Genomic DNA, 24,712 nt, shown 5'->3' with positions numbered 1-24,712 from the left:
ATGTCACAGCACAGAACTATTGCACTCGAGTGTTCTGGTTTTATGAACAAACTCCAATCTGCCTTTAAAATTTTGATCTTCTGATGGAGTAGTAGTACGAGTGATAGAATTAACCCTCCATCCATCCATCCATCCATCCATCCATCCATCCATCCATCCATCCACCAATCACTCCAATCAATTCATTCACTGATCAATTAATCTATCCACCCATACATGTATACATCAATCAATCAATCAATCAATCAATCAATCAATCAATCAATCAATCAATCAATCCAAAGCTGGAATGCCTTACAGCACAGTATTATTACACTTGAGTGTTTTTGGTTTTATGAAAAGTGTTTAATTTGCCTTTAAATTTATGATCTTCTGATGGAGTACTAGTAGTAATAGAGCTCTCCATCCATTCATCACTCCAGTCAATCAATCCATCAGTCCATGTAGTACCTTAGATCACAGAACAAATACATGAATAACGTGCACAAGCCCTTTTTATATAAAAAGAACCTTTAATGCAAACATTTCAGATTACTGGTGAACAAGTCATGGGTCTCTTTTACGCGGGACTCCATTTCAATTTTCTTCGTAGGTAATCAGGTGAGGAACAAAGTGGCCTGAAACACCTGCCACGCCACACAAAACCTAGAAAAAGAAACACAAAAACAGAAAGGTCAAAAATGAAGACCCGCGGTGGTGAGCTCTGATCATTCAGCAGCCTCGTCTTTTGTTGGCCCCAGTCTAGCGGTCCCAGGTGTCTGCCTCATGCCAGCATGCATGTGCACATGAACAAAGTTAGCACACCAGTAAAGAAAACTGGGGACCCAAGCAGACCATGGAGTATCTCAGTACCCCTCTTTGTTGTGAAGGTATGTGGCCAATGATTGTAATCCTCCCCTCTTAGCATGAGCGTTGCTGTTTCGTACGGTTTTGTTTGCTGGTGGCCACGTATGATGAGGTACAATGTCCAAAGCCGTGGACTGAGTGTCGTCAGGGGTCATGGCGTATGAAGTTCAGTTCCTTATCCGAGTTTGCGGATACCTCAAAGAAACTCAATAAGTGTGTTTGTGTGTTTAGATGTGTCTCAGAACATATTTTTTCCTTCTGAATTTTTGACTTGGAGGTAGGTTTTGCTTTGGACTCAGAGATGCTCTGTATTTTTTGATCTTCTGGTCTATATAAATAAAATGTATTATTATTATTATTGCTTGTGACTCCTGTTTATCTCCTGGTCCTTCTCTTTCCTGTGTGTTTTTTCATAACCCATACATACACAAACAGAAACTCATAAGTGTGTACACACAAGTACCATATACACGCTGTAGCGGGGCCACATAGTGTTTAAATGTCAGTTCTGAGTGCGTCTCGTTTCATTGTCCCATTTACTGTTTATGTGCATCAGTTAATGCCGTCCCCGTAAAGGGGGACGGATGATGGAAGGAGACCACAGCCACAAACCTGGAAAACACCTGTTTACAATCAATCAATCACAGCCATCACAGGACTATTTAAGCCATCAGGAGGAGAAGGAAGAGGAGAGAAGATTTTTTTTCACCATCACGACCACACTGTACCTGTTGTTTTCCATATCGCGCTTAGCCATCCAGTTTGTTTTTCCATCTGCCGGATTTACTTCAAGGACCTCACCACGAGAGACCCCGGGGTAGGACTTAATCATCCACCACACACACACGAGGATTCACGGTGAGGCTGTTCCATTTTTTCCGGGGAGAATCAAACAACGCAATATCACTAATTCAGTCATCCGCTTTCAGGACAGTTTCTTTATTACCGGACTCACGTTCTCATTCATTTTCAGTTTATCATTCATTGTTGTTATTCGTGTCGTGTGTTTATTTGTTACAGGGACAAGGGAGGGTTTTTGTTGTGTATATATATATATATTTGGTGGTGTCTTGTTATTGCTGGGGTGGAGGGATATTTATATTTATATATGTTTCTATTTTTTGCATGTCTTATTTTACTTAATACATTTAATCCGTTTAAATTTTACATCCTGTTTTTGTGTGCTTATATTTTTCACCGTCGATTGTGGGGGAAAAGTTTAATTGGTAAGAAGTACGGCTTGATAGTAAGATTATTTCTCAGTCGATTATCCAAGCCACAGGTCTTGGGAGTGTAGCTGCCGGCTGGGTAAAAGGGGTCGGCCGTTACAACGCTTACACTCGCACCCCACATATACCACATACAAGTACATTAACATAGCGGTAGAGTGTTGTACCGTGTCAGCCATAGATTGATACAGGAGAACGTAGGGTGAAATGACACCTTTTATTGGATAACTAAATAGATTACAAATGCCAGCTTTTGAGGAAGCTAAGGCCCCTTCATCAGGTAAGGTGTAACAAGTTTCTTTGTTGAGGGGCCTTATCTTCCTCGCAAGCTTGCGTTTGTAATCTATTAAGTACATTAACAGTAAGCAATGATGGAAACGTGTACATGCAAACATTGGCACATTGAGTCCCGCACACCACATGATCAGTCCCACATTTGAACACACATGTTTGACAATTGCATATACAAGTCACGCATACCATGTTCCCCTGAAAATAAGACCGGGTCTTATATTCATTTTTGCTCCAAAAGATATACTAGGGCTTATTTTTAGGGGGTTTCGTATATTTATTCATGTACAACAATATTCTTCTGGAATATACAGTAATTGAATATATGGAACCTGCAACCGTCCAGACCCTTAGCCTCAGATATAGCAAACACCCCACAGACAGACTCACACCAGTACACGCTTAGGCAGGCACTGATCAGCAGATATGCAGTTTTAGCTGACATGCAGGACAGCACGTGACATGTGGCACACATACAGAAAGACACAAACGAGCTTTAACTGCCCTCACATACACGTAGACACTCAATAAGACTTTGCAATCGGCATAATAAGCTCATAAGGACCCCCCAAACACTCGCATGCACTCAGGTGAAATGGTCACAGGCACCGCACCACATTTCTCGTTCACACGGGGCCCACACACACCCACACACCACACCCACACTTCAGGAGCATCTGATTGGCCTGAGGGTGAATGATCCTTCATTTCCGAGCCTCGGAATTTGCTGTGCTCTTGACACGTATGACATCAGCTGGATTCGCACTTGGCCCGTACATCAAAGCGGGTTCCAGCCGCGTCACCGTGGGTGGACAGTTAGGCTAATGGGACGGGCCACCGTGACAGCATAATGACATTCTGTGAAAACAGGGAGCTCTTTACCTGAGTGCAGCTCTACTTGAAGGTGTGGCTCTCAGTGCCGCCGCGGCCAAACCCTGAGGAGACAGACGAAAACAATGAGATCAAAACACATCATCCGGGACACTCCTCTCCATTTGTTTGGGTAGTTCCTGGGTTTTCGTGGCTGCCAGACTTTGTACTTTACCCATGAAAATAAGAGAGGTGGTGGCTACACCTGAGCCCAATAAGGCCTTCACTGCCATGGGGGCTCACTAAACCCTTCACCTGTCTAGCAGGTGGACTAAAAGTTAATGAAAAAAACACCGAACAGGGTGGGCAGGACTCATTCACACCCACCAACCCAGAATAGTGAACACTGGATCTGACATCCTGAGACGTTCCGGTCCTTGATGTTAACAGGTGAGCCACCATCTCAGCACAATCTACGGCTCCAGGACTGAATGTGACTGATGTGTCTTTGGGTTTAGGGGGCTTGGGGTGGCTGCTTTTAGCAATTTGTACTAAATTATACAAACCTTTGGGTCCGAAGAGTGCGGAGTAGCATGGCTTAATACAGTAGGGCTTCCCATCATGCTGCAAAAAAAAGATAAGGCAGTTAGCCAAGGAGTTCACCTCTCACCGAGCGTACAGTGTGCTTGTGGCCAACCGGCCGCATTTCATCAGAGCAGGACACAAGACCCAAAGCACACGCCTTAAGATGACCCACGTCCTTGAACCTTGAGGCCTGACTTTCTGGTTTATGTTACAAGCTCCACACATTTGAACCTGGGTAGGTGTCCTTTGGATGACGTTTTGAGACCACACATGGACCTGTGCCCATTACTTATCAGTTAGGAAAGCGGAGCCCGATGTGGTCCTACTGTGAAGTGTAGGATTAGCAGCATTTGATCAATTTAGGAGACTACACCTGACTTCATCGGGATTTTGGAGAAGTCGTGAGCTTCCTAACTCGATAGGAGATGCCAGAAGGTGGCGTTCAAGCAGAGATTGGCACACACATCCTGTTTTGGAAACGCTGGACAACAATAAAATTGTGAAAAGAAACGGATTTGACAGAGATGGAATGAAACTCGTAGAAACTCACACACACCCCGTGATCAGTCCATCTACGTGTAGAAGCCATGCGATTTCAGGTGACATGAAAGCCTTGGTGACGTTACGTGTAAAGTACGGCTTTGTAGTAGTGGCCAACCTCTTCTCAAATTTCACACCAAACTCTGAATGACAATGAATTGGAGCTCATGGAAGAACTAAAAAAATGACCATGGGACTGTTAGGATCATAGTGCAAGTGTCCCAATAACTCATCTAGGCAGTCCTCAGGGTCTTTACTTTACCAACATGGTCCCAGGGGAGCATCAGCAGACTGACTAGGTGAGCATTATCTACCGAGGAATTTCAGTACGTTTCTGTGTATTCTGTCACTGGAGAGCGGCGACACGTTGCACGTTGGTTAATACGTGACACGACCTCTGCTCAGAGGGGATGTCAGACTTGACGGACCACATGAATTTACAGTACTAGTAACTGCTGGGCATGCCAAATTATTTCTAAAGTATCGAGAGTCTCCCCTTTCTCTGACAGCCAATAATGTGCTGCCTGATGGGGCTGCAAAGAGTTTACCACCACAGCGAGTTCACACACCCGATCTGCAGCGCTTTTTGTCTTTTTCTATTCTGTTGTGGTACATAAAACATAAGACATTATCTGTCTGTCTGTCTGTCTGTCTGTCTGTCTGTCTGTCTGTCTGTCTGTCTGTCTGTCTGTCTGCTTTTCACGAGAGAACTACTTAATGGATTTAAATCAGGTTTTGTTCTATAATTTACATCAACATTCTGCTTGATTTTGCGACTTCTCTCATTGCACTAAGAATCATATTTTGCTTGCAGGAGCGATATGCTCACGCTAATCCGAGACAGAAGCTGTGGGCCAAGGTGAGGGTGAATTGTGACGTTAGGAGTGGGGAGCTGGGCAGGGTCCTCCTCACTGTCCTTCTTAACTAATATGCGGGCGTAGCCACAGGGCACAGCTAGTATAATATATAGTGCCTTTCACATCTATCTATCTATCTATCTATCTATCTATCTATCTATCTATCTATCTATCTATCTATCTATCTATCTATCTATCTATCTATCTATAGTGCCTTTCACATCTATCTATCTATTATACAGTGCCTTTTATCTATCTATCTATCTATCTATCTATCTATCTATCTATCTATCTATCTATCTATCTATTATACAGTGCCTTTTATATCTATCTATCTATCTATTATATAGTGCCTTTCACATATCTATCTATCTATCTATCTATCTATCTATCTATCTATCTATCTATCTATCTATCTATCTATCTATCTATCTATCTATCTATTATACAGTGCCTTTTACATATCTATTTATTATATAGTGTCTTTCACATATCTATCTATCTATTATATAGTGCCTTTCACATATCTATCTATCTATCTATCTATCTATCTATCTATCTATCTATCTATCTATCTATCTATCTATCTATCTATCTATCTATCTATCTATCTATCTATCTATCTATCTATTATATAGTGCCTTTTACATATCTATCTATCTATCTATCTATCTATCTATCTATCTATCTATCTATCTATCTATCTATCTATCTATCTATCTATCTATCTATCTATAGTGCCTTTAATATCTATCTATCTATTATACAGTGCCTTTTAGATATCTGTCTATCTATCTATTATATACTGTAGTGCCTTTCACATATCTATCTATCTATCTATTTATCTATAGTGCCTTTAATATCTATCTATCTATTATACAGTTCCTTTTACATATCTATCTATCTATCTATCTATCTATCTATCTATCTATCTATCTATTATATAGTGCCTTTCACATATCTATCTATCTATCTATCTATCTATCTATCTATCTATCTATCTATCTATCTATCTATCTATCTATCTATCTATCTATCTATCTATTATACAGTGCCTTTTACATATCTATTTATTATATAGTGTCTTTCACATATCTATCTATCTATTATATAGTGCCTTTCACATATCTATCTATCTATCTATCTATCTATCTATCTATCTATCTATCTATCTATCTATCTATCTATCATACAGTGCCTTTTAGATATCTATCTATCTATCTATCTATCTATCTATCTATCTATCTATCTATCTATCTATCTATCTATCTATCTATCTATCTATCTATCTATCTATCTATCTATTATATAGTGCCTTTTACATATCTATCTATCTATCTATCTATCTATCTATCTATCTATCTATCTATCTATCTATTTATTATATAGTGCCTTTTACATATCTATCTATCTATCTATCTATCTATCTATCTATCTATCTATCTATCTATCTATCTATCTATCTATCTATCTATCTATCTATCTATCTATTATATAGTGCCTTTTACATATCTATCTATCTATCTATCTATCTATCTATCTATCTATCTATCTATCTATCTATCTATCTATCTATCTATCTATCTATCTATCTATCTATAGTGCCTTTAATATCTATCTATCTATTATACAGTGCCTTTCACATATCTATCTATCTATCTATCTATCTATCTATCTATCTATCTATCTATCTATCTATCTATCTATCTATCTATCTATCTATCTATCTATCTATCTATCTATCTATCTATCTATCTATCTATCTCTTTCTGATTTCTGTGCTCAGCGTACCTCCACTTAGCAAGTGCAGAACAATCCAACACATGGCTGCCAATTCAGTCTCCATGTGAGTCATTTCCCCTTCCTCTACTTCTGTTGTAAAAATTGTCATAAATACATTAAATAAAAGTTTAATCATAAAATAAGAAATACTGTACAACAAAATGATCAAATAACAAAATCAAATGTATTTAAAATAAAGATCTTTTAATAAATTCAAGTGTATTGTTGCCCTCGACTGGCTCAGATGATATGCTGTAAAGGAGAAGGCTGTCAGTTCCGTCCCCACTACTTCACCAGCCACTCCTGACATGACAGAAATGTGGATGCAGATGTACCCCCAAGTGGCTAAGGAGCTGAACTGTTAAGAAGATGGCTTCCCATTCAGTTCTGCTTAGTAAGCGATGGGAGGATTACAAGTGAATCGTTCAATATGACACCGATGCAGTTGTGGAAATATGAAAAATCTTATGCAGTTAATAATGTAAAGCACCGTGTGAGGACGCTCACCCTGTAAAGGAGCTATATTGAATATTGATTAATAAACTCATGTTCACTGCTGCCCCCTAGTGGTTAGACGTTATACTCTAAAGCAGTAGGCTGCCAGCTCTGTCCCCACCACTTGCGTTCCTTGTGATTCTCATAACTTCACCTACCACTTCAGTCCTGACAGAAATGTGGAGACAAATGGACAACCTAGTGATTAAAGTGCAGAAGTGTCCAGAAGAAGGCATCACATCTACTGGTTCACAGAGTTGGTATTGTAACATGTAGGGGATTCATTGAAATTCTTACTTGCCTGTATTAGTCCTCCTTCTATATAAACAAGTTATTTCACAGAGCACTGCCATAGATGTAGCAATAAAGAAACTATTATACAGATGAAAAATGTAAACCCTCTTGTGATGGCACTCACTCTGGAGAGGAGCTGCACAGAATAGAGATGGGTTAATAAACTCACTTGCACTGTTGCCCCTTAGTGGCTGAGACTGTACAAAAGAAAACTTCATGATTATAAACGAGTCACTTAACATGCCACTGCCACAAATGTAGCAATTTGGAAAATTTCATGCACATGATAAATGTAAAGCACCATGTGATGATGCTAAACTTTGGAAAGGAGCTATATAGAATTAAGATTGATTAATAACATCATGTGCACTGCTGCCCCCTAGTGGCTAAGACTATAGGCAGTAAATCACAAAGCTGCCAGCTCCGTCCCCACCAACTCTCATCACTTCACCTGCCACTCCAGACGTGACAAAAATGTGGAGACAAATGCGCCTCCTAGTGGCTAAAGTGCAGAACTGTACTGTGGAGAAGAAAACTACCTGATAAATATAAAGCATCTCACTCTGGAAAGGAGCTACAGTATATAGAATAAAGATGGGTTAATAACATCATGTGCACTGCTGCCCCCTAGTGGTTACGCTCATACACTGTAAAGGTCGCCTCTTTTGCTTTTCTCAGTGGCTCACTGTGTGATCCATTCATTCCTCCATTTTGAGCAGGATAGCAGGGAAGCAAAGAGTACAAGGCAGGAACAAACCTCGGACAGGGCGGTGGTCGATCACAGGGTGAACACACACACACACACACACACACACACACACACATACACACACACACACACACACGCACACACACACACACACACACACACAGAGTGGGGTAATTAATCTGCAATATTTAACAGTTCAGAAATGCAGAAAGAGCATGGGGATTTGTCAGTGACTTTGAATTGAAGGGTCATTTCCTTAAATGAAGAGATGTTTAAAACCAAGATGAGACCTGAGACAGAGGGAGAAGACCACCAAAGCAATTGTCTCTCTCGACGTGCATTGTGATTGCCGCTTTCGCGGTCTCGGGCTGCTCTCTCTTTGAGGGAGGCGGGCGAGGCGGCCATGGCTCGAGTTCGTTTACGGGCGGCCGCTTCCTTTGGCAATCGTAACTTTAGCAATGAGGATGTAGAAAGAAATGTGCAAGTGCAAAACTTCCGCTTTCTTATGAAGAGAAAAGAGAGTTATGAAACCTCGTGTAACCTGCAAGCCTAAAAGAAATGAAATCCTCTGGCCAGCTATGTCCTTGTGGGGAGATCAGAATAAAGGAGCTGCCTTTATAGCTCCATGGCTGACGAAGATCTCGCATTGCGAGGCCCAAGATCTGAACTCTGCCAGGTATACCGTTGCGGGATCAAATAAAATCTGTGGAATTGATAGGAATTGATCTTCATGTCATCCTTCATCCAGCTTAGACATGTTCATCTGATCTCCTGCACAACAAGCAGCATAAGCACAGGTGGGCTGGCTACCCCGTCCCCTCAGAGACTCACCTCCGCATGGGAGCCTGCTGATAAGGTTTTGCCACACTTTTCGCACTTCAGGCAGGGTCTGTGCCAGTCTTTGCCCAAGGATGTAACTCTCTCGGCTGGAAGAAAAAAGAGACACAAGAGCGTTGAGAAGAATGAGAAACATAAACTGAGAAGTTTTCTGCTCTTCCTGCTGTCCTTCCTACAGGTTCTCATTACGCCCGCCCAGAATGCCACAAAAGAACAAATACAAATTTTAGGTTGTGCCCCTCGGTAGTGGCCAGCAAGGTGGCTCGGTGGTTCATGTGTTCAGCTTGTGTTCAGGTCACTTTCTTTCTGGGGTTTGCACGTTCTCCCTGTGGGTTTTGTGTCCGGACCCCCCAAGTTTCTTCCCATATCCCAATGATTCATTTAACTGGTGTCTCTAAGATTGTTCCTGAGTGAGTCAGTGGGTTCTGCAACAGACTGGCATCCGCCCTTGGGTGGGTTTCTTCTTTCACCTAAAGCTCTCAGGATAGTCGCCAGTCCACTTTGCCGATAAATGTAATTTGAAAATGGATAAATAAAATGGATGTGCCATACGTTAGACCCCCCCCCCCCCAAAGTGATTAAAGAGTTGATCAGTAAACCAGTTCAGCTGGCACGGCTGAGTCACTGCGTGACACCAAATGAGTCACATCGCCTCCCGCTGGTCACATTGTGCATTAAGAAAGCACTGTGTCTTTACTGTAACGCAATTTGGGAATATATTCTTAATAGAAAGGCACAATGTCAAATATTAATGGTGCAGGTTCAACCCCCTTAAGACTGTGAGACCCCAAGAGAGTCACATCACCTGCATACATTACATTTTACGTATTTGACTGATTCTTTTACTCCCATTGTGACTTACAGCACTTGAGATATAAGTGGTTACACTGATTTTGTGTTTCTCATTGGGGCACCGGCAGGAGAAGTGACGGGCAAAGGGTCATTCAGTGAATAGCAGGGACCTCAGGGACTGAAATCCAGAGCCGTATCCACTATGCCACAATACGGAAGCTTCTCCATTGCAAACGTGGAACGCCTTAGTCAAATATTCACTATGGAAAGGTGTTATATAAAATTCTGTGGGTGCAACTTCAGTCTGCATTCCCTTTGTGCCACAAAGTGGGTCTCTTCATCTGCAGGTATGGAAGTTCTGCCCAAAGAGTTCAATCTTTTGTCCCATCAGACCAGAGGATCTTTTTCTCCTGCACACCTCGTGCTTTAAACTATCATTAGATACATATAAATGAAAGACCTGCCTGTGTCTGTGTGTGTGTGTGTGGAGCAGTTTGCTCTGCTCACGCTCAACCGCAGCCACTAGAGGGCGCATGTCTGCATTTTTACATTTTTTCACTGCTTGCACGCACCTCACTTCTCACTACGAAAGCCACCATGCAACAACGATGTCGTGCTAATGACACAGATGAAGAGACGCAACGTCAAAACGAAGCAAACGGCGCAGCTCAACAACGATGTGCTAATGACACAGATGAAGAGACGCAACGTCGAAACAAAGCAAATGCCGCAGCTCAACAACGATGTGCTAATGACACAGATTAAGAGACGCAACATCGAAACAAAGCAAACGCCGCAGCTCAACAACGATGTTGTGGTAATGACACAGATGAAGAGACGCAACGTCAAAACGATGCAAATGCCGCAGCTCAACAACGATGTTGTGGTAATGACACAGATGAAGAGACGCAACGTCGAAACGAAGCAAACGGCGCAGCTCAACAACGATGTTGTGGTAATGACACAGATGAAGAGACGCAACATCGAAACGAAGCAAACGCCGCAGCTCAAAAACGATGTCGTGCTAATGACACAGATGAAAAGACGCAACGTCGAAACGAAGGAAACACCGCAGCTCAACAACGATGTTGTGCTAATGACACAGATGAAGAGACGCAACGTCGAAACGATGCAAATGCCGCAGCTCAACAACGATGTTGTGGTAATGACACAGAAGAAGAGACGCAACATCGAAACGAAGCAAACGCCGCAGCTCAACAACGATGTCGTGCTAATGACACAGATGAAGAGACGCAACGTCGAAACGAAGCAAACGCAGCAGCTCAAAAACGATGTCGTGCTAATGACACAGATGAAGAGACGCAACGTTGAAACGAAGCAAACGCAGCAGCTCAAAAACGATGTCGTGCTAATGACACAGATGAAGAGATGCAAAGTCGAAACGAAGCAAACGCCGCAGCTCAACAACGATGTTGTGCTAATGACACAGATGAAGAGACGCAACGTCGAAACAAAGCAAACACCGTGGCTGAACAATGTGCAAGTGAAACACCTCAGCAACAGAGGACAAGGCTTGAAGTTTTCACTGAAAACGTTGTCTATCTGGAGGTGTTTTCTCGAGATTAACAGGACTCATACACCAGCGATACGACTAAGATATGGCATCACTGGTGTCTTTGTATGAAAGCCAGTGGGGCAGCGAGCACAGGTGGGTCCACATCCTCTGCACTGCGTCATACTTCAGAGTTTGCTGACACCTCTCCAAGTTCACCAATAGTGTAAAACTGCTAGGGGGTCTGCAGGGTGTTTTTTGTCCTGAAGACCACACACAACTAATATGCTTTTATTTAGAGAGTGGCTTCGGCCTGTCCACTTGACCATAAATGCCTGATTTGATGGAGTGCAGCTGAGATGGTCCTCCTACTGACAGGTTCTCCCATCTCAACTGAGGACTTGTGAAGCTCTGTTAGAGTGGCCATTGGGTTCTTGGTCACCTCCCTCATTCAGTGTGGCTGGATGGCCAACTCCAGGATTAGTCTTGATGGTTCCAGACATCTTCCATTTCACGGTTGTTGAGGCCTCTGTGCTCCTGGGACCACTCAAAGCTTTAGAAATGGTTTTTTGGTCTTGAAATGCAGTATGAAGTGTGGAACCTTCTAGTCACAGGTACACGTGTGGGCCTTTCTGTATGGTGTCCAGTCGATTCAGTTTACCACAGCTGGACTCCAATCGAGTTCTAGGAACATTTCAAGGAGAATGCAGTATATTGTAAATGGTTTAGGTGAGCGTAAAGTTTATTATGTAATTCCACAAGTGCTCAATATGACCTCCTCCAGCTGTATGGACAACATCAACGCGACAGCCAAGTTCATCCCATACTCGATTGAGCGTGTTGGGTGTCACTCTACTCACCGCTCTTTCAATGCGATTTCCGAGATCACCCAGGGTCGTTGGGAGTGGTAAGAATCCTTAACGTGCCCCCCCCCCCCAAAAAAAAAAGTCACACAGCGTGCGGTCTGGTGATCCTGGGGGCCAGAAGTGGAGTGCCAAATCGTGGGCTCATTGCACAATTATGACAGATTCACTCTTATTGAAGTGGGCAACTGCTCAGGGGGTCACCATCTCCCCGTAGACTGTAGGGAGCCATCTTCTGGTGACAACTCTATGACCCCCCCCCCCTTTCAGTTGGTATGTCATTGGTTCCTAGACGCCTCACGGTTGTAAAAATACGGTACTTTGAAATCGGATGAATCTTTCTGAATCGCCCTGTACAAGTGGGAGATTTCAGGATGTGATTTTTAATAAATTTACCAACCTTTCTGAAAACACGTCCTCACTTTGTCGTTATGGGTTACTGAGTGTTGACTGATGGGTAAAAATGGCAGATTTACCCACTCAGAATTAAATTTACAACCCAAGAGCAGATGGCGAAGGGGACCGAATAGTTTCTGAAGCCACTTTAGATAACAAGCAGGCCTGGAGATCACAACCCAGTGAAGTAACGTCACAAAGCACGGTTGTAGCGGTGCTACACGATTAACGTCGTCTGAAACGTATTCTGTGCTGAGTCGCGTCTTACGTAGCGTTGCCCTGTTGACATGGTCTGTGAGTCTGTCCCCTGGAAACAAAGGGGAAAGGATAACGGCGTGGAACTGTGGTCCCTCGTGATAGTTTGTCCCGTCGATCCCGTCATTTGCATCCGGGTCGTTTACTATTTAAACAGGAGGACGAAAAGAAGGAAAAAACAAAGCTGTCTAATACACCGACACTTCATCACAGCGCTAAGAGAGAGCAACAAACGAATCACCTTCACCTTCCCCTACTTTCAACGCCAGACTTGACAACTTCACTATGACAACAGAAAAACCCCAAGGTTCCGGATTATGCCGAGACTCTGAGGATAGGAATGGTGAGACTGTTTTTTTGTCATTTGGGAGAGGAGCAAGCCATCATTTTCATCCGTATCTAATTACCGTAGGACACTGATCCAGCTGAACAAGGTTCACCATCGCTATTCCTTCTCTGTTTAACTTCTGGACTTTAATGTGTGTTTCGTGTTACCGTGTGTCTTATTTATTTTATGTTCAGTTTGTGTTGTATATTATTATTTTGTTTTTTTGCTGCACCTTTTTATTATTATATTCCGCTGGGTTGGGTGTGATGTGGGAGCTTTGGGGGGAGTGAAGTACAGTGATCCCTCGCTATATCGCGCTTCGTCTTTCGCGGCTTCACTCCATCGCGGATTTTAAATGTAAGCATATGTGAATATATATCGCGGATTTTTCACTGCTTCGCGGATGTCTGCGGTCTACAGTACGTGTGCTTCCTCAGTTGATTTGCCCATTTGAATTCAAACAAGGGACGCTATTGGCGGATGGCTGACAAGCTACCCAATCAAAGCATGCGGTTAAGTTCCTGTGTGCTGCTGATTGGCTCAGCAACGGAGAGCTGCAGTAACCAGGAAATATAATCTCACTCATTCAGATAGATAGATAGATAGATAGATAGATACTTTATTAATCCCAATGGGAAATTCACATTCTTCAGCAGCAGCATACTAATACAATAAATAATATTAAATTAAAGAATGATAATAATACAGGTGAAAAAAAAAACAGAAAAAAAAAAAAAAAAACAGCATTAATGCACGTTACTGCTAATGCTTCAGGATTGCAGAAAAGGTAAAAGTTTTGGATATGTTGAAGGAAGGGAACAGCTACACCGCTGCAGGACACCATCACAGCATCAATGAGTCCACGATTCTTTTTATTTAAAAAGGAGGAAAAGCATATAAGATCTACGGCCGCAGTGTCCTTTAATCAGGGCACAAAACGAATTGCAAGTGGACGTGATAAGGCAGTAGTCTGGATGGAATCTGCTTTAGGGATTTGGATTGAAGAGTGATGGAAGAAGAACAACGGCGGTGCTACACAGACGCCTGAAGAGGCTCCTTTAGAAGAGCTGTAACGCTATCCATTGTTGTGCAGTAAAATTAAACTCATCGTTATCGGACAAGTCGTCGTGTCATTGTTGGTGAGTAACCATAATTAATTATCTACGTACAGTACTTATTACATGTACATAGTTTAGTGTTGCTGTACACACATTTTACTGTATACAATTTTTCTTGTATTGTACGTATTTATTGCTGGTGGCCTGTCTGTTGTAATGGCTGTAATGTATTGATATCGGAGACGCTCGATATCTTTAAAATAATATTTAGGTTTTACTGTATGTAAACTGTGTTTACATACATAATTTCAACGAATCTTACCTAATATCTAAGAGAATACAAAGGGTTTATGCTGTATAACTGTGCGTGAAATGTTTATAATAGTGTGGGAGAGTTTATAAGGGCTTAAAATATATAAAAATAACCATATGAACATATGGTTTCTACTTTGTGGATTTTCTTATTTCGTGGGTGGCTCTGGAACGCAACCCCTGCGATGGAGGAGGGATTACTGTATACATATTGTTCTGTTGTTTTGTTTCTTATCACTATTAATATACATACACATTATTATTTTACAAACTGTTTGATTAATTAACCAATGATTGGGGAAGTTTATTTGGAAGAAGTTTGGCTTGTTGGGTCTAACGTTCCTCAGCTTGCCAGGCCACGGGTCTTGGTGGTGTAGCTGGGTGAGTGGGTCAGCCGTGAGTCACTGTGCCACTACAGTTTATTTGATATTGTACATTGTATTTTATATAGCGCCTTTCATCAGTGAAGACCATTTACAACTTATGGAGCACAGGCAAGTTAAGAGTCTGGCAAACATTTGATCCACTAGGCCTCACTTGCCAGCAAGGATGGCGCCAGCCCCACACAGCAGGCTAGTCCTTGGCAGGGCCTAAGAACTCCCACCAGACAAGTTCAGTCAACTTGATGGCCTGTCTTTGAATCATGGCAGGAAATTCGTAAGTAAGTAAGAGAGACCATCGAGGCCAGAACTGCAAGGCGTCAAGTCCTCTGTCGGAGATACGGCAATTAGCGTAGGCACATGTTTAACATTTTTGCTTTTTTTTTTGTGTTTTATTAAGTGACATTTTGCATAACAATACTAAAATGGCATTTCCTCTCCTGACAGAGCGAGACGGAGTTTGAGGACGCCCCAGCATAGCTAGCATTCCACTTTGTGTAATTATGTGTCTGCAGTGGGAGCCCGAGACGAAAAAAACAAATTCCCTTGGAAATTCACATAACGCGAACGGGGACACACTGAGCCTTCATGCCGTGTAGTGCCATTTGGGATACATCGACAGTACAAGATTCTCATCCCTCCTCCATCTCCTGAGCCCACTTTGTTCATGGCAAGGCCCTGGGTGGCCACGGCCTAACCCTGCGAAGTAGGGCACGAGCCAGGAGCCAGGCTGGGACAGGGCATCAGTGCACTGCAGGGCACTTTCAGTAGCCATACCTACTGGGTCCATCGACCTAACGCACTCACGTCTGTACGAGAAGGGAGAACAGGCAGACTTGACATGGACAGACTTGAACTCCGATCTGCGGAGACGTCAGGCCACTGAGGCGCCATTAGTGCCCATAAACTGCCCTAATGGGAAGGACAAATAGGAAATGGTCTCTGGATATTTACGTCCTGCATGGTTGGCTCTGTGTCTAGAGGTCCATTTTCTAACACTAATGAAAATAAAATAATAACAATAATAATAATAATAATAACAATAGTTCTCTCTGTGTCTGCATGGGATTCCTCCCACAGTCCAAAGACATGCAGGTTAGGTGCATTGGCGATCCTAAGTTGTCCCTAGTGTGTGTGGGTGTGTGTGTGCCCTACAGTGGGCTGGCACCCTGCCCGGGGTTTGTTTCCTGCCTTGTACCCTGTGTTGGCTGGGATTGGCTCCAGCAGACCCTTGTGACCTTATAGTTAGGATATAGTGGGTTGGATAATGGATGGATGGATAATAATAATAATAATAATAATAATAATTTGTTTGACGTGGTTAGCTAAATATTTAGTGTAAAACGTCTCATTCCTGTCTTTGTAACACTAGATCTGAAGTATAAAATAGGCAATAAGACCAGTTTGACATGGAGGGCCGTATGTAGGGTCTTCTGGAAGACTAAGACCAATCAATCAATCAATCAATCAATCAATTACAACACAAAATGACTCAAGCAACTTAATCCAATTCAAGGCTTGTCCTGCAAGCAGTGGGCCCACTTCATGGACCAACCCTGAATTGTGAAAAACCCTGGAATGTGATGTCTCTAACCAAGTTCACTTCCTTTCTTCTACAGAACTGACCGCTTGTTCCTAGTCAGTCAGGCTTCAAGAGGAGTCATCGCACCAGATGGCCCCACTTACTGTTACATCAGGCTAGAGCTGCCAACATGTCATCTGTCCCCACCCTGTTACATCTGTCCTCTGGTTTTGACGCAGTCAAGCATCAGATCCCCCTTGCCACCCTTGATGTCCCTACGACTGCTCTCAGGTGGTCTGAGTCCTACCTCTAAGGTAGATCCACCCTTGAGAAATATGAAGAGTGCACCAGAGCTAGCATGGGGGTGGCCCAGTAATCAGTGCCCAGGCTTTCTCCTTTTCTCTCTATGCTCCTCCTCACGAGGCCCAATCATTGTGTCACACGGTTTCTCTTCTCAGTGCTATGCTGATGATACACAGCCGTACCTGACATTCCCCCTCAGAGGACCACACTGTATCAGCGGACAATCTCTGCACGTCTCACTGATATTACAACCTGCATTGCAGCTCAACCTGTCAAAGATGGACCTCCTTGTTATCCCAGCTCATCGGCCCATTCAACACTCCACCCCTATCCAGCTTGACTCATTATCACTAACACTCGCCAAGTGGGTACTCAGCCTTGGGGTGGTGATCGATGCCCAGCTGTCCTTAAGGGACCAAGTTGCTCCAATCTCTCAGTCTTGCAGATTTACTCAACACAACACCCCCCAGATTAGACCTTGTGTGACGGAGTATGCAGCACAACTCCTGGTCCAGGCTCTGGTCTTGCCACGTTTGGACTACTGTAACTCTCTGCTGGCAGGAGTACTGGCATGTGTCACCACGCCGCTGCAGAAGATTTGAAATGCAGTGGCACATTTGGTGTTCAGCCAGCCAAAGTGGCCACATGTCACACCAGGCCCACCCCGTACCGTCCCAAATCAGTCAATGTTTCAGCATAGGACACTTGTGAGGTCCTGTGCTCCTTCTCGCCATGGGTAGGCCTCCATTGTGTTCAATCCAACATCTACCACGGACTGCCTGCCCTTTCAAACTGTGCCGGGATGACAATGTTGGATTGAACAGCAATGGCGCCACTTAACGTTCCTTGAGTAAGTCTGGCTCTTTCACTGAGACCAATGTCTGGCATCCAACAGGTTCACACATGAAGATGGAATCCAATATGAAATGCAGACAGCTGAAACTGAAGGTTTTGTGGCGAGGGGTGCCATCCCTGATGACAGTTAGAACCTGACGATAGATTGACGATACATCATTTGACCGTTCATAGCAAGGCCTGCCTATTGCCATTTTCCTACATAACCACAAATGGCTGCCATGTCCCAGGAATACCTGTGTGACATCAGGTCTATTCCTATCTCCAGCAGAGCATGTGTGGGCTATTCTGGGACACCAGCTACTGTCCACCCCACACCCTTTGTGCACCATTGCATCTGTGGAGGACTATTTACCCAAAATTTGGCTTGTAAGTGTGAGGGTGACAGCCAAGAAAGGTTGGGATACCAGCTTGGTAACCCCTTTAATAACAAAAACCTGAAAAGATGGCTCAGTACAAAAACAGCGCTTTCTTTCTCTTTCTAGGGAGACCACAAAGTGCTAGGAGCTCTGTCACGTCGAGTGTCAGTTCAACATCTGACGCCCTTCCAGGAGTGGGCTGGCTTTATAGGGCTGCTATCAGAAGGGGCGGAGTCATCTCTGGGCATTGGGGCGGGGTTAGGAATTCTCATTGGGCGTGTTTTCCTGGCTATGGAGTAGGAAGGAGAAGACAATGTAAGCTTTAGCGCCCCCTGCTGTTCTCCAGGCACACATGTGTGACAGGCTGCATGTGCTACATGATGCCATTTGGCACCAGGGTGACTCCATAGCATTGCCAACCATTAAGGTTTTACCTGATATTAAAGATGTCCACATGCAGGCCCAGGTTTGAATTAAGAAATCTTTTCTCTCTTCTGATTATAGGATCATTTCTAACTCACGTGCCACCTGTCCTGTATGTCACTTTTCTTGCAAATTGGAGCGCTGGTGCCATATTGTGGCTGCCACAGAGTATCCAATGCAATTTACCAGGCACTTTATGAAGCAAATGAATTGCAACAAAGTCCACTCATCCATTTTTTTTTTTAAATCACACTTATCCAGGTCAGGGTCGAGATGGGTGACATCTCTAGGAAACACGGAGGACAGGACACCCACACAAGCGTAGAATCCCACAAACCCACACTCACTAATCCTCAGTTAAACCTGAGATGAGGAAAGAGAAGTGGGGCATCTGGAGGAGAAGGGGAGAACATGCAAACTCCACACACAATGATTTGAACCCAGGACTGTAAGGCTGGCACTACCCAAATTACAAGAAAAGCAGAAAGTGAGAAGAAATGTGTACACCTTTTGAAAAAATTTGAATTTAGAAAAAAAAAAGGTGTAGTTATGAAAGAACAACTCAAGACAAGTTAGGTTATGATGTCACCATTTGTAAAACTTCTGTAATGACTAATAGTCCTACTGTGGTGCAGATTTACCAGATTTCTTAGATAAGTTGGGTGGTGCAGTGATTAGTATGGCTACTCTATTGATCCAGTGTTCCAGGTTCAAATCCCACAACTGACACTGTGTGACCACGAGCATGGGAAAGGCGCTATATAAATAAAATGTATTATCATTATTATTATTACACCGGCCTGTCCTCCAATTGAAAAAACAAAGAGAAATGGAAGCAATTCTATCTCAGATGGATAAAGGTGTCAACAGAATAATAAGTAAGAATAAAGTAATAATCATAAACCCTTAACTCCCTGTGTGGAGTCTGCATGTTCTCCTTGTGTCCATAGGAAACTTCCTCCATGTACTCCACACCAGACCTCCTAATACCACACAAATCCCCATGCATGTTGGGCTAATTGTCACTTTCAAAATGGGATATGTGGGCATAACTGTAGGATAGACTGGCACCCTGACCAGCGCTGCTTACTGTTTTACCACCCTAAGCTGGCTAGAGAATGTTACATATGATGAGCAAGCCCAAGTAATTTAGTTTTAAATCCACAAAAAATGGACACAAGAAGCATACTAGGCAATGTTTTCAATCAATAGAATGTCTGCCCACCCACCCATTCATCCATCTGCCTATCCTTCTTCTGAACCCGCCTCATTCAAATCAAAAATCTGGTGCTCCAGTTTCCTCTGACAAGTCCAAAGACATGCAGGTGAGGTGAATTAGCGCCATTAAATTGGCCCTTGTGTGTGTGTGTGTGTGTGTGTGTGTGTGAGAGAGAGAGTTCTCCTTGTGATGAACTGGCTCCCGTCCAGCAATTGTTCCTGCCTTGCACCCTATGTATGCTGGGATAGGCTCCAGCACCCCATGACCCTACTCAGATTTAAGGGGGCTTATGAGATGGTATGGTATAAATAACACACACTGCCTTATCCATCAAATCAAATGGCATGCTTATTAATAATGAATAATAACATAATACAACATCCTCAGACATACTTACTCCAAGAAAGGAGGGAACTCTGCAAGGGACACCAGTGCGATGGAGGGTCCACTCAGCCATGCAGGGCAAGTATGGAGTCAACAAATAACACCTTAGATATCTGTTATGCTACCAAAGCAGCAGTAATACAACAATAAAATCATGCAAATCAGGCAAATTTGCATTCACCCCTTCATAGATTTAATGAACCAGCTAACTGAATTTTAAATTAGATAGACAGATAGATATGAAAGGCACAATATAATAGATAGATAGATAGATAGATAGATAGATAGGAAATGCACTATATAATAGATAGATAGATAGATAGATAGATAGATGTGAAAGGCACTATATAATAGATAGATAGATAGATAGATGTGAAAGGCACTATATAATAGATAGATAGATAGATAGATGTGAAAGGCACTATATAATAGATAGATAGATAGATAGATAGATAGATAGATGTGAAAGGCACTATATAATAGATAGATAGATAGATAGATAGATAGATAGATGTGAAAGGCACTATATAATAGATAGATAGATAGATAGATAGATGTGAAAGGCACTATATAATAGATAGATAGATAGATAGATAGATAGATAGATGTGAATGGCACTATATAATAGATAGATAGATAGATAGATAGATGTGAAAGGCACTATATAATAGATAGATAGATAGATAGATAGATGTGAAAGGCACTATATAATAGATAGATAGATAGATAGATAGATAGATGTGAAAGGCACTATATGATAGATAGATAGATAGATAGATAGATAGATAGATAGATAGGAAATGCACTATATAATAGATAGATAGATAGATAGATAGATAGATAGATAGATGATAGATAGATGTGAAAGGCACTATATAATAGATAGATAGATAGATAGATAGGAAAGGCACTATATAATAGATAGATAGATAGATGTGAAAGGCACTATATAATAGATAGATAGATAGATAGATAGATAGATACATAGATGATAGATAGATGTGAAAGGCACTATATAATAAATAGATAGATAGATAGATAGATAGATAGATAGATAGGAAAGGCACTATATAATAGATAGATAGATAGATGTGAAAGGCACTATATAATAGATAGATAGATAGATAGATAGATAGATAGATAGATAGATAGATAGATAGATAGCATTTTATTTGTCCCCATGGGGAAATTTGGCTTTTTTACAGAAGCTCAATAAATAAATAAATAGTATTATATTATTATGGAAAACCTTAAAAAATAAAACATATGAAGTAACAGGCTTCACCCAGATAAAGCTGTAATGACTAAAAGTCTGCGATTCTGTCTTTGCTGGAGCTGCCGAGTCTCCAGCCCTTGTCCAGTCGTGAGTCTGCGACACACGCGGACGGCTCTGTTTGCTTATTAACCCTTTTAATTTCAAATCATTCCCAAACTGACGCTTGGTTTTATACAAAACATTCTGCATGTACCCCCACCTGTCCATTTTCCTATCCTGCTGATGACGCTACAGGGTTGCCAGCTATGCCAGCAGCATTAGGCACTAGGCCTTTCCCGTTGCTGGGCACACCCATCTGCACACTCGGTCAGGCCAGCACCATCTGCCGCCCTAATATTCTCTCCTTCTCCTTCAAGATCTGGGTGGGAACCGAATCAGCCAGAGAAAAAAACACAAAGGACATGGGGGGAACATACAAGCCTCACACAGACAGTGACTGTTTAAAGTCCGTCAGCAGTGCCATTCACATTACGCCACTGTATTATCTCATCTGCACGTTTAACTTGAAAGTTTCAAAGAGACAATCTTCATATCTTCCCAGTTTAAAAAAACAGCCGCTAGTCTTTGCTATGAAGTTTGTTTTTTTTTTTTCATGTAGTTTGCTGTATTTCATTCACGTCTAGGACACTATACAACAACTAAACAAACAGCATGTGTAAAAGACCTGAATTGGATTAAAAGGCTTTGACAATGTTAAGGTATGTTATATTATAATATCTAACAGGCATGCACTGTAAATTCCACACAGGGAGCCATTGATTTTTAAGAAAATCAGTACACTGGGCTTGGCCCCATCCCATACAACGCCCTGTTCTTCTTGAGTTATAAAAGACAATCTTGTTTGCTTTGCACAGTGCTTTGTGAAGGCTCTTGCTGTGAAAGACGCTATATAAAATAATGAGGGTCTCATAGAGAGTTTGATACGGTAAGCCTTATTATAATACGGTTGAGGTCTAATGGACATTTTCCTTAGGGTGGGGATTCCTGCACTGACTGCATGGAACAAAGGGACGCATTCACTTTGCTTTTCAATCACCTTGGGATTTCTCTGAGAACTTTCAGGTGTTTTCCATATAGTGTATTAAAAGTGCAACTGTTAACACAATTAAATGGACCCTAACACCGTTCATCAGTCCAATGGGGGAGGAGTAGAACATTGCAAACATTTTGAGGAGAACCGGTCATCCAGCCCAACAAAGCTCGCCAATCCACCCCCACCTATTTTCTCCAAAATAACATCAAGTCAAGATGTGAAGGTCCCTAAAGTCCACCTCTCAACCACACCATTTCCTCATTTATTCCATATGTCTCATGTTCTCTGTGGGGTTGGACTTGAACATTAGAAATCTTTTGATGAGAACGGGCTGTTCAGCCCAATAAAGCTCGCCAATCTCGTCCACCTAATTTCTCCAGAATAACATCAAGTCGAGACTTGAAGGCCCCTAAAGTCCTGCTGTCCACCACCAAACGTGGTAATTTATTCCACATGTCTAACTTTTGGACCAAGTTTACAGGATTAGTGAGTATCCGTAAGGTTAGAAGCGACTTAATACCCGATAATAATAACCATAAGCGTGAACGTCGAGAGCACAGTCGCCTCGAAGTGCGCGCGCTGAAGTGTAATGATAAGAATTCTTTTTTTTTCCTAAACAAAAGTTCTAAAGATCAGCGAGAGCCCTGAGGGTGCGGCTCGCCTAAAGACTTCTCGGCGCAAAACAGAAATCTGCTGCGTGACATCCGTTAAACTGAATTTCTTTGACCACCCCAACCACACATCACTTTTAATAATCCTGGCTGTGCGTAGAAGAATTCATGTCAGTCCCCGAGAGCACCTTAACGTGGTCCGAAATGAGTAAATCCGGGTGTGTGCGCCAGCGTGTTGGAATAAATGGGTTAATGGATGATAGAACATCGATGAAGACCTGAAGCATAGCTCTGCTCCCGCAGGGTCATTTTTTTAAAAACTCCATCAATATTCACTGCAATACATATTCTTTTTAAAACTTTCTAGCGGCATGTCGAGTCTCGCACAATTAACCCTGCAAACCGAAGTTTAACTTTGACTGCGCACGCGGGATTCTAATGCAGCGCAAATGTCTTACCAAAGTAGACGTCTTTCTGACACTTGGGACACTTGGGCATCTTTGCGTTTTCTCCGGCGCAGACAACCGCTACAAAGTTGATTCTTCTTCCCTTTTTTTTGGATGAGCTGTTCCACCTGTCAAGAAAGTCCGCGCCACTCACAGTCAGAAAAGCGCGCTCGCCTGTCGTTCTCTTATTTATAAGGAAGAGGCGAGAGGGCGAGAGAGAGAGAGAGAGAGAGAGAGAGCGAGAGAGAGAGAGAGAGAGAGAGAGAGAGAGAGACAGTGAGTGAGAGAGAGAGAGAGAGAAAGACAGTGAGTGAGAGAGAGAGAGAGAGAGAGAGAGAGAGAGAGAGAGACAGTGAGTGAGAGAGAGAGAGAGAGAGAAAGACAGTGAGTGAGAGAGAGAGAGAGAGAGACAGTGAGTGAGAGAGAGAGAGAGAGAGAGAGAGCGAGAGAGAGAGAGAGAGAGAGAGAGAGAGAGAGGGGTTGAGCGAGGGTGAGGCTTCCGCACTCTGCACTCCCTTCAGATTACGCTTGCAAACTAAAAAAACGAGAAACGAGGGACAGCAGCAAACAGCCGAGTAAAGTAGGATAATTTAAAGCATGTAGCTCATTAACTCACGGTAAAACAACCAAACTTGGCAGGTGGAGCTCAAAAGAGGACGTGTTCAGTGTTGCAAGACAGCACGACACCTTTCACGATTGAGGTTTTCGTTCTCGGATGTCTTTCACGGTACAATAATATGATTACTTTATCAACGAGCTATTCCCCATAAAGAATGCGCTTGTTCAACTTAGAAAATGAGCAATAACAAATGATGCTTTATTAACATTCCTTCAGTCGATTTAAACAGAACTGGCAATTTCCAAGTAGTTACCGCAACACACACACAAAGATAAAATAAACGAAACAAGGTGAGATCTTTGTCGCATCCGCAAACAAACAAGTAGTTCTGTTTCCGGCATCCGTTTAATTTGAGTAGCCTTGGGTGGGGTAACCATAAGTGTCGTTAATTCAGATGGGAAGACTGTTGGAGATATGGAAGGAAAACGAATGACCTAGAAAACCCTCACAGAAAGCAGATCTCGAAATCTCTACAGAGACACTGACTGGG

The 24,712-nt window shown here is 42.6% G+C and overlaps 1 protein-coding gene across 1 annotated transcript; it reads right to left on the bottom strand.

The window, feature by feature from the left end:
* Positions 1-492: 492 nt before the first annotated feature.
* crip1 (cysteine-rich protein 1) lies at positions 493-23,789 on the bottom strand. Its single transcript, XM_051919789.1, has 5 exons — positions 23,616-23,789; positions 9,270-9,364; positions 3,743-3,800; positions 3,249-3,301; positions 493-645 (listed from the first exon to the last, which is right to left on the bottom strand). Exons 1-4 carry the CDS (start codon positions 23,653-23,655, stop codon positions 3,261-3,263), a joined length of 234 nt encoding a protein of 77 aa, XP_051775749.1. The 5' UTR covers positions 23,656-23,789; the 3' UTR covers positions 493-645; positions 3,249-3,260.
* Between the last annotated feature and the right edge of the window lie 923 nt (positions 23,790-24,712).

This window comes from Erpetoichthys calabaricus, chromosome 16, assembly GCF_900747795.2.
Source record: "Erpetoichthys calabaricus chromosome 16, fErpCal1.3, whole genome shotgun sequence".
Taxonomy (NCBI): domain Eukaryota; kingdom Metazoa; phylum Chordata; class Cladistia; order Polypteriformes; family Polypteridae; genus Erpetoichthys; species Erpetoichthys calabaricus.
Note: the sequence above shows the minus strand (reverse complement) of the source record. Positions and strands in the feature narration are given on the sequence as shown.